The sequence below is a fragment of the Cucumis melo genome, chromosome 5, assembly GCF_025177605.1.
Source record: "Cucumis melo cultivar AY chromosome 5, USDA_Cmelo_AY_1.0, whole genome shotgun sequence".
Classification (NCBI taxonomy): domain Eukaryota; kingdom Viridiplantae; phylum Streptophyta; class Magnoliopsida; order Cucurbitales; family Cucurbitaceae; genus Cucumis; species Cucumis melo.
In genome coordinates this window covers 8,797,828-8,808,602 of record NC_066861.1, presented here as the reverse complement: position 1 = coordinate 8,808,602, position 10,775 = coordinate 8,797,828, and the positions used below count along the sequence as shown (strand labels likewise).

Sequence of the window (10,775 nt, the reverse complement as noted above, 5' to 3'; positions counted from 1 at the left end):
AAACTATCCTACTACTTCTCCGTCTACATCTGAAAAACTTATTGCTAAATTATATAATAACACTCTGCCTTCACATTTTGTTTCAAAAGGTATCTTTAAAAGCTGCAATTTTACATTTCTACAAACATTTCACCGTCACCTTCAAGTATATTTCCATTACAACTTCGGCTTAAAATGTGGACATTAAAAGGTGTAGCAATGACCTATAATGGTATGGTAATCTAAGTTTTTGTTTCAAATCATCGACACTATTTTAAGTCCTAATTTTCATTTAAAATTTTAATCAATTTCTAGTAGTTCTGAAACACTCATGAAAAGCCAAGCGTTGTTGTAACGAGGTCATTAGGGTGTATTTTAAGTCCTAAACTCATTTGACGTGACTCCTCTCACCCTGACTATCACGAGGTGTAATATTTCTTGTACATCAAAACCACAAATCCATCAACCATACCGTTTCAACGAGGCCCTCCAACTGGACATCAATTGCAACATTCCTGTTCCATACTTCAAACCAAGAATCTAGTACAAATACTAAAAAAAATGATAATTGTTATATATATATGACACAAGATTGATAAAACACTTTCATACAGAATTAAGAAGCTGCCGAGAGAATAAACTTATCTAGCCTCTGACCGACCACCATGGGTTACCTTCACCATTAATTACCGAACTCTGAAAACATGCTTTCCTCAAACCTACCCACAGTATTCTACCCTATTAACTTTCGGAGAGGTTTAAGGCAGCACATGAACATCATCGCTTTGCAAAGACAACTTTATAAGGGCTAATTAGAAAAAAAACAAGAAGCATTAGCATGCACAATTGAAAACAGAATCACCAAAACACTTAGCTTTTGTAGCTATTCTTCTGACACCAGTTTCATGGTTAAAAAACTTTGTGTTGGAAGAGGAGACATGGATTCTGTCCATTACGTTGATTTTCGGGGCGTCAAGTATCGCCTTTGGTAAGGATAATGCCCATTGCATTCCCCAGATAGATAATGGTCTCATATATATGAGGGATCTGTAGTGCCCATCCGTGGACCATGCCTCTGGAGTCTGAAACCAGTACCTGTGGAGCAGTGGAGAAGGGAATAAGATCAAATGAATAGAATTTTCGGAAGAATAATGGAAAGATATAATATCATATTATGATACGAAAATGTTGTCAGGTTGCAGCTTGGAAAGTAGATATTACATTGTTCTTTATAAGTTACAATTTTCAATGAATATAGTAGAAACAAAGGGGCATTAATAGTAAAAGGAATCTACGGTAGCAACAGGTTAGGGTGAGCTTTAAACTTACCCAAATCCCTCCTCTGACCACCCAGCAAGGAAGATACCTTCTGCAGTTTTAAATGCTTCCTCCTCCATGCCGGCAAGGATCATTGTAGCAGCAACACCATAGGTAACACCAGTCCATATTTCACGAGACTGCATGCAGGTCTCATCCACCTTTCCATTGGGATGCATCCCATTTACAGCGCCCATCCTACCTCCTCTAACTTTCATCACATTGAAGTCGTAGATTTTTCTTAGAGCACTTTTGATTTTGAAATCATCGAACAGAGGAGGCAAACCAGAGGATGCTGTATACCATTGCCCTGCTAGTTGATCAGCTTGTATTGATTTACTGTTACTGCTCGATCCACTGTCATAGTTAAAATAAGAACCATTCCACAGTTCTGCTTCCAAAACTGGTCTGGCTTTTAGAAATTTGCTCTTGCAAGTCTCGGCAAATTCTCGATCACCCAGCTCATGGGCCATTGCTGCTGCAGCTTGTAAAGCTGCAACCCATAAACAGCCACAGTATGCACTAATACCATGAACCGTCCAAGTATCATAGGTCTGGTCCGGAAATCCATCATTCTCAATAACACCATCACCATCTCTATCAAATTGTTCCATGTACTCTATTGCAGCACGAACAGAGGGCCAAACATCAACTCCAAATGACATGTCCCTTGTTGCTGCAAAATCTCTATAAACCTGAAGCACAAACTTTGTGTTCAAATCCTTCCACCGGCTCGTATCGTGGATATTGTAAGCGTTCATTTCATTCCAAGGATCATGTGTCCCAAGGTCATGTGGAACAGCACCCCTCACTTTGCGGATACCAAATTTTCCATCAGCAAGAAACTTCACTTTTCTTCCATCCTCTGATAAGACTGCTTTGGCGAAGTCCCGTTGAATATTAAGTTCAATCTTGGGAAATAGCTCAAGAAGGGCATAGGATGCATAGAAATGCACATCATACGTGCACCACATTACATATTCTACTCCTTCCAAGTAAAGAAACCTGCCAACATCTTCCTCGGTATTTCCTGGCTCCAATACTTTGTATGTTTGATAAGAACGGTCAGTATAGCCCCTTTTTAATGGAACCATCAACTCATCTTCACTTGCATGGGAACTAGAAGTAGAATTTTCGTCATCATATTCAATGCCAGGAAACTCATCAAGAGTAGCAGTGGTCATAGTCCTAGAGACTTCTTCTCCCCTGCCACTAACTGTAGCTTCTACGGCCTTTACTTCATCATTTTTCATTCTAGCTAGTTGATCTTGATCATATGGCGCTTTTTTACCCACAAAGGAAGAATCTGTGTGTACCATAGAAATAGCAATTTGTTTATAGTAAATATAAGAAAGATGGATAGTGGAATATTCAAAATCCACAAACTTAATATTAACATAGCTTAGTACCAATCCAGACTGTGCCACCAGCAACCAGAAAGTAGAGCTCGTTAAACAATGTGAACTTATACCTGCAGGAAACAGAGACTGCACATAAGGCATAGAAGTGTGAACCAGGATAAAAAGTCTCATGCCCTTGGAACAATAGCGGAATACTAGACACACAGTGTTAGTGATAAGAATGCATTGACAGAGGTCTAAAAGAACTTATGGTTTCTTAAACTTAAAATAGTTTCTACTTCAACTCTGTACATTAAAAAAATTTAAGCCACATTATTAATCTGGGGCAATATGGTCTACTCCAACATGAATGACATAATCATCACCATAAAATATTACTTTCAATGGTCCAGAAAAGTCAATAGTGATCAGACACTTTTAATAAATAACAAACTTCATCTGTTCATGAACAACCTTACATCATTCACAACATGTCTATGATATGATTGGGTTCTTGAGATTCTAAAAGCAGGAATAGACAGAGGAAGTTCATGTTGAAGGAGTTCCTCCCTAAGAAACCAGGCAGGAATAAACAAACTCCACAAAAAATTCATACAATTAACAAAGTTTGAACAAATATTACCATTCAGGGAGCCGTTCATCCATGAGAACAGGCATCTGCCATTTCTCGATCTCCTCTTCCCATCTCTTATAATCTGTCGATGATTTAAGAAGGATATTAGACATACATATTTTTAAGCCATCCTATTTAATAGAACATAACAAATTGGTAGAATGTGTGAAGTATATGATTTAGAAGTATGTCAAGGGAATGACGATGCACAGGTCATCCTGAACAGAACATTGTTCTAAAGTTTATCCAATCAAGAACTCTTAAATCACCTGTTGACCAAAAAGCTTAAGCTAGAGGATAAAGACAATTTTAATTATATATCACTAACACTCCCTCCCACTTTTTTTTAATAGAAATAATCCCCTTACTTGTGAGCTTGAAATATTTGAAAACCCCCAACAAATGGAAATCAATTTTAATTAAGGAAGAACAACAATGCAAAGCTTCCACCCGACCTCTTGAATCAAGACTCTTTGCTACCATCATCAATTAGCTTAAGCTAGTTAATAAAGACAAATTTAATTATATATCACTATAAAAAAATACAAGTCAAAGATGCTAACTTGTAAGTGCATCATGTGCCAAAGTCTGAGCAGCCTTTCCTGAAGTACCATAGAATTTTGTGTACCTCCTGAAACACACAGCAAGATGAGACTTTACATCGTCCAACATTAACCAAAAATAATTCATTTTTTTCCTGATAAAGTGTATATTTTCTTCATTTATCATAATGATTTCTTGTGCACAAACCCTATACATGAGCATTAGACACCAAGTATAAAGATTATATAATGATCAAAAGAGTTCAATGGAATCAGCAGATAAAAATTGTCAAACATCTTTGCTGAAGATTCCTAACAAAACCAAAGATTCTATTAAATAATTAGGCAAGCGCTTACATCTGAAAAGAAAAAATCAAGTAAATACACATCTCTCTAATAATTTAATTTCTTTAGAACAGATATCTTCCTAATAATTACCAAATACAAACTTATGATTTTGAAGTTCATTTGTCTTAATGAATGCTTGATTTATGATCCATTATAAATAAATAAATAAAATACCTATGATATGAAAATCCCTTCAAAAACTTCACTTTTGGAGATGACCATGAAAGAGAAAATGCAACAGTGCATTTTCCATGAGGTTCTACCCATGCAGAGGCTGCAACTGCAGCACAAAGTGTCTCTCCAGGTGAGGAAGGCATGCTTGGTCCCGAACTGAAGTTATCACGATCAAATTGCCCATCCTTTCAACAATAGAAGGTGCTTTTAATCATATTATAATTATATGTATATTGAAGGGCCTTGAGAACACAATAAAAGTTGCAAAAACTGAGTCATGTTTTTGCTCATTACCGCACAAGACTGTAGACAGAATAAGTTCCTTACCTGCACCATTTTATCCCACATGTCCTTCGCTGTGACACAACTTCCTTCAGATAGTCCAAAGGATGGCAAAACTGTCACACTAACATTTTGCGTCTCACATGCAGCTATGGCAAAGGTAACTGGAGGATTCCCCTTCGCAGTCCTGAAACAATTGCACAAATCTTTTGAATTCTTTTTAGGCCTAATAATACACCCAAAGCAGCAAGCAAGGAATAAAAGCCAGCAACTAAGTTGGACGTCAAACAGAATTGAACAACTAAATCCAACAATTTGTCAGAAAACTTTATCTTGGTCATTTTACAGTACAGATACTTGTACAACGTGAGGTTTTCTTAAGTCCTCAGCAGTAGCTTTCCGAAATCTTAATGAATAAAAGTCACTGCTCTAGATGCCTACTTCACTTAAATCAATTAAACTTCTAAAAGTATATTTCAAGAAGTTCATTGATCAAGAAACTTAAGTTTGCACACCACACCAACTCTCAACATTGCATTAGAGAACAGTCATTTTTCTTTCAAAGTTCCCAGCACCAGTAGGCAGTAATCTATTAAAAGACGAGCATTTACTTTATCATAGTGTTCAACAAGAAGACAGCCACCCCACACGTTCAAATGCATGGGATTAACGAACCAAGATATTTGCAAACCAACCGCAAAATAGAGTAAAAGGATTGGTGACTTGCTTGTGATGTAGAAGCACCCCAGAAACTCCATCTTCATCTCTATCGAAGAAAAATGCATTCAAACGTTAGACATTATGCAGGATGAAAAAAAGAAAGAAAGTAATTACAAATTATTTGACTTTGTACTCACATAAACGGCTCATTCACATGATTGCCAGATAAATGCGAGATTCCTCCTATTGAATTCTGCAGATACAAGATATTCGTCGATCATCTAAGAAAGCATAGGAAATAAAATTAATTTAGTGATAAAGAAAAATTCTTACCGCCCAAGTAAAAAGAAGGCTCACTTTCGCCCTTTCTCGTCCCGTATTTACCAACTAAAAAAATGAATACATAAGTGGATATCAAGGAGAAGAGACAAATACCAAGTAAATTTAATTGTCAAAAAGTAATAAATAAATTTACCACCATACTTGATAAGTAAAGCTTACTAACAGAATGCTTCAGTGCTCAAACAAGGTAACATAGAAAAAACAACAAATGTAAAATGAAGCATCGTTTCTTACTACTAAAACCAAAAGAACTAAAGAGATAAAATATGGCTAAAAAACTATTTCATGCAACATAAAACCAACAACAAAAAAATTCCACAAGTAAGAGTAATAAGCAAGACTGCAGTAATCAAATCAGTATCAGTTGCCTTTTGGACGTGCCTTGTACAAATGCAACATTTAATGAACGGGATCATGCTATGAAAAATATGCAGTTTGTAGAATAACACTAAAATGCAACACTAAACGTTGAGTTTGCCTTCTCATACAAGAGGTAGTTGCTCAACAAACTAAAAATAATTTCATTTATGACTAGATGCATAACTTTTTGAAGGAACTGCAATTGGTACTAAGAGAACATACTGTGTATACAAAAACAGCTGTGGGAAGGCTGCTATCTCGATAATTATGTGGGATAAATGGTGATATTTGCCTACACGAAACTTTAAGTTCCGGATCTGGCTCACCTGAAAAAACAAGTGATATTAATCAGCGATACGGAGGAAAAGCTACATCTAGTACGGACCAATGATTTGAGTGGTATGTTCCAAGGCTTCACAAAGCTAAGTCAAAATAACAGAACAGAATGATACCGTCATATACTGTCCATGCCCTAGGGAACAAAGCATGATATGTGGAATGCTGACCATCAAGATTCCATCCCCATGATGATATCCCCGAGTCTCCAGCTTTCCTACCATAGTGAATTACATTCAAAATCTACCGCAACAAATTAGAGGGCAAAAATTGGCTAAAACTAGAAACAACTGGTTCCATGATTTGCTGACACAAGTTCTATGGATCTTAATGTCCATAATAAATACTAATCAAAAGAGAACAGAAGGCTTGCTTATATCATTTTAGAGGTAAAGAATTCTAAGATTGGCCTAGTCCTATAACACCAACAGCATTGGCCAGAGTGTTCAGTAATTTCAAAACAAAACATTGAATCTACCCTCCAGGTAACTAGATTGATCACAGTCGACTCTTCTTTGAGGATCTTAGAAGAATTGATAGCATCTCAATGATGTGCATTAACAGATTGGCATGCATATTACATTCGGTTGTTAAGAAGATGCTGTTGAGAGTCAAGTATTTAACATAAATGAATTTCCAAAAAATGAGGTTACATAAGCCGATGGCCTCACCCCAGGCCTTCATGTTGACCAGGAGCCAAGACGGACGCATATTTTTTACTTCCCCCATCTCTAGATACAAAAATCTGCATACAAATCAGGGCATATTAACCACATTGAAAATAAATACATGTTTTGACATTAGATAGTTGATAGAGTAAAGGAAACAAAATTTATACAGGATTATTACAATTCTTATATTTATTTTTAAATGTTTTCTTAAATACACTTCATAGTTCATACATCTTTACCAAACATTGCAGAAGATAGTTAAAGGGCAGGGCTTTACAGAAAATTGATTCGCCATTATAGGAGAAGCTTCACATGTACCAGGAATAATTTGCCATTGCCTAAACTCGCCTCTAAACCCTCTGGATATACTTCCACTTCTGTATAACATTTAAAGAAATCCCCAAGAGATTAAGAATGTATTATGGAACGACGAACTGAGAAATATCGTGCATTATGCCTATAGATCCAAAGCATACCCCATTCCTCCAAGTGGAACCCCTTGAGAAGCTGAAGGTTTGCAACTTTCTCTGGTGAATGGATCAATAGGTGCTTTCTGCACAAATCAAAATTTGTTCTCAGTTTCAAAGTCTCAAACTAATCCTCAAGGGAAATGGGTATTAAAAATATATATACAATTAAAATAAAAACTTAAACTTAGTCATCCAGAGATGAAGAAAGAAACTGTTTTCCAAGATATAGGAAATTACCCTTCCTTGAGATGCCTCTTCTCTTACGTATGACCACAACCGAATACCAAGTCGAACCTATAGCAGTAAGATTCCGCATCACTCAAACCATTAAAGAAGATATTGATGAGACATGATATCTCTCGAACAGCAACAAAAAAATGTCGAAAGCGCATCACTTACCATTTTAATTGCCTCAACAAATGTGACACTAAATTCTTTAAGAAGATTCGCATGGCCATTCAATTTCCTTCTCCAAGCTTGTTCAGGTGGTGAAGCACTATCAAAATCAAACTGCAAGAAAAAGAAGATCAGATATGGAAAATTTTGAAATCACATATGAGTTTTAATAGTTGATGTAGAGAATGAAGACTTTCACAATATCAAAGAAAACCAAAAAACTTACCAGCTGCAAAGTCGACTTGCTGATGTACTCTTCCGGTGGCCACGAGTTCTTTCTACAGTGAAACAAATTTCCACTAACCATGTTGAGAAATGGAAATCAATTGCAGATGAGGAACAGAGATAGAGCCCGAAACAAACACCGAAGGCCAAATATAAAATGCCGTAGCTAGCGTAAACGAAATTTCCTGAAATCAAAACCTTCTTGCAAGGCAATTGAAGCCACGGAGCAACCTTCAGCTCCAATCAAGAGCAAGAAAACGACAAGTACCAGCTCCCAAATCAAAAACCAAGCCGAAGCAAACCACTACCTCAATTCGAAATCAAAGAAACAGCTCTCATTCCCAATCCAACCAAGCTCCAGACCTCCAAATCCAAATCCAAAAAATATCCAAAGGACTATTGTCCGATCCAGTATAGACACAAACAGCAAACAACACGCCGTTTAAGAAACCGAATTGAATTCCAGTCCAGTCCACCTTACCAACAAAATAGAGCCGAAACTCTCGGGATTCGCATGATAGATTAAAAAAATCAAAAAAAAAAAAAAAAAGAAATGAAAAGAAAAGTTAAAAGAATACACAAGGCTTTAAATTGATTGGGAAGAGAGCGAGATAAAAGGGGAGCAGCGTGGCACGTCGCCGGCGAGCCACCTGTCAAATGGGTTTCAGCACCGGCTGGTTGATCGGCAAGTGGTGAAGAAACAATCCGGTTGAGAATTGGAATTACGAACAGAGTAGCTGTTTTGATTTGATTCTCCTCTTCTGAAATACTTTACTTTACCGCCTTTGCTTCTTCTTTTGGTTTTATATTTTCGGGGAAGAAGATGATGAAAGTGAATTTGCGAGAGAATAAAATTGAAAAAGGAAATGAAAATAGGAAAATTATGAGTCGGCGTCGGCTATTTTTATTTTTATTATTATTATTATTATTTGTTTTTATTATTGTATTTTTTCGCTTTTTTATTTTTTTCTTTTTATTTTATTATTTTTTATTTTTTTTATTTTTTTTATTTTTTATTTTTTATTTTTTATTTTTTATTTTTTATTTTTTTATTTTTTTATTTTTTTTTATTTTTTTTATTTTTTATTTTTTATTTTTTATTTTTTATTTTTTTTATTGAGTTCTATTGTATTTGTTAGTTTTTGACTGTTTAACGATCTAATTTATCATTATTATCTTTTAAAATCGTGTAATGTTCTTTTCGGACATATTTTAGAGTCTAATTAACTTAATCTTTTTCGGAAATATTTGTGTGAATTCAACTATTTCATGTGGTTTTTTAAAAAAAAATCAAATAAATAGTTACTATATATATTATTCTAATTGAGTTATGTTTATGGGTGTTATTTTCTAATGCAATTAAATATTAATAATTTTACTAGTTTAAATATAAATTAATATATAAAAACATTAATTATCCTTTTAATAGTTTATGAGGTCATTTATGTGTAATTATTGAAGTAAAAAATGTTTTGAAAAATTACTATTAATTTAAAATTTAATATATTAATTTAACGTATGCATGTGTTAATGGATGATATGTTTTGAGTGTTAATCAATATTTAAATAATAAGCCATCCAATGTGCGTGTACTCTGAAAAACAGAGAGAGGAGAAAATGTCATCAATGTGTGACAATTCATCCTAAGTAGGCTACGTTGACATTATTTAAGTTAATTGATAATTTCTTTTTTTTCTAACTATCTTTAAAATTTGAGTTATATTTATATATAACCATTTTTCTATAAATGTTTGAAGTCAGTTATCTCGTTTAAGCGAAATTGAAGATCTTTCTTTATATATATATATGGATGAGAGATTTGAACTACAATTTTTTTAGTTCTCGACATACACGTATGCTACTTAAACAAACTTATTTTTAGGCATGAAGACATGTATGTATATAATATTTCAAATAACATTTAGAATTAAATAGTATTTCCATAAGTAAGTCAATTGTATCAAATTTGAAAAGTAAACCTTATTGAATTATATTAAGCCTACTCACATAGATTATATAGTATAGTGGAATTTTCAAACAAATATACTGCTTTATATCCTTGAAACATCTCTTAATTATCTAAACAAAATAAACGTGGTCTCTCACTAGTTTTCCGAAAGTATAATAAATTAAAATTGAATAAGTATAGCTTAAAAACATGGATATAAATATATAACTTCTTTTTAGAAGTTAGAAGTTCAATTAATTAAAGGTTGATGGTTCAAATAGTTGAATCCAAACAAACAAAAAAACCACCTATTATGACAGTTGGTTCTATCCTAAGTTGAAAGAAGGGAAAAAATAACTGTCATCAAATGTCAAAAAGCGCCATTTTTTGATTTCCTAAATACATGACAGTTATTTGTTGTCATAGTATGTAAAGGTATCAAAAAAGATTAATTAAATATTTTTTAATTTTATTTTATTAAAATAAATCTAATTTAAAAAATTTTTAAAAAAATGGACCAAACCCCCTTGTGCTTCTCATGCAAAAACCCTTCATCTTCGTCGTCTCCTCCCATTCCCAATCTCCTCCCTCAACGCCGCAAGCAGCCACTGCTACCCTTAACTTCTCCGCCTTTGAACGTCGCCAGCCGCTGCTACCATTTGGGTTCGAACACTGCTGCTACCGTTTCGGTTCGCCGCGTCTCCTCTCCCTCACGTCGCTGCTACCATTTTGATTCGAACGTCGTGTCTCC

At 34.7% G+C, this 10,775-nt stretch overlaps 1 protein-coding gene across 2 annotated transcripts; it reads right to left on the bottom strand.

The window, feature by feature from the left end:
* Positions 1–532: 532 nt before the first annotated feature.
* Positions 533–8,959, bottom strand: LOC103496976 (uncharacterized). Of its 2 annotated transcripts, XM_008459030.3 has the most exons (18): positions 8,078–8,959; positions 7,855–7,965; positions 7,693–7,749; positions 7,462–7,538; positions 7,263–7,362; positions 6,986–7,059; positions 6,431–6,531; positions 6,201–6,304; positions 5,610–5,663; positions 5,474–5,529; positions 5,344–5,382; positions 4,662–4,803; positions 4,335–4,519; positions 3,834–3,901; positions 3,280–3,352; positions 2,706–2,767; positions 1,309–2,602; positions 533–1,074 (listed from the first exon to the last, which is right to left on the bottom strand). In XM_008459030.3, the coding sequence occupies exons 1-18, from the start codon at positions 8,156–8,158 to the stop codon at positions 813–815; spliced, it is 2,940 nt and encodes a 979-aa protein (XP_008457252.2). In that variant the 5' UTR covers positions 8,159–8,959; the 3' UTR covers positions 533–812. The 2 variants fall into 2 exon arrangements, with proteins under 2 accessions (XP_008457252.2, XP_016902077.2); XM_017046588.2 differs by lacking the exons at positions 7,263–7,362; positions 7,462–7,538; positions 7,693–7,749; positions 7,855–7,965; positions 8,078–8,959 and adding an exon at positions 7,217–7,246.
* Between the last annotated feature and the right edge of the window lie 1,816 nt (positions 8,960–10,775).

Coding starts and splice junctions, on each gene's coding strand:
- LOC103496976 (XM_008459030.3), bottom strand. CDS start 8,158: ATGGTTAGTGGAAATTTGTTTCACTGTAGAAAGAACTCGTGGCCACCG. Junction 7,750..7,854: donor TTGTTGAGGCAATTAAAATG/GTAAGTGATGCG, acceptor TTACTGCTATAG/GTTCGACTTGGTATTCGGTT. Junction 5,530..5,609: donor GCCTTCTTTTTACTTGGGCG/GTAAGAATTTTT, acceptor TTGTATCTGCAG/AATTCAATAGGAGGAATCTC.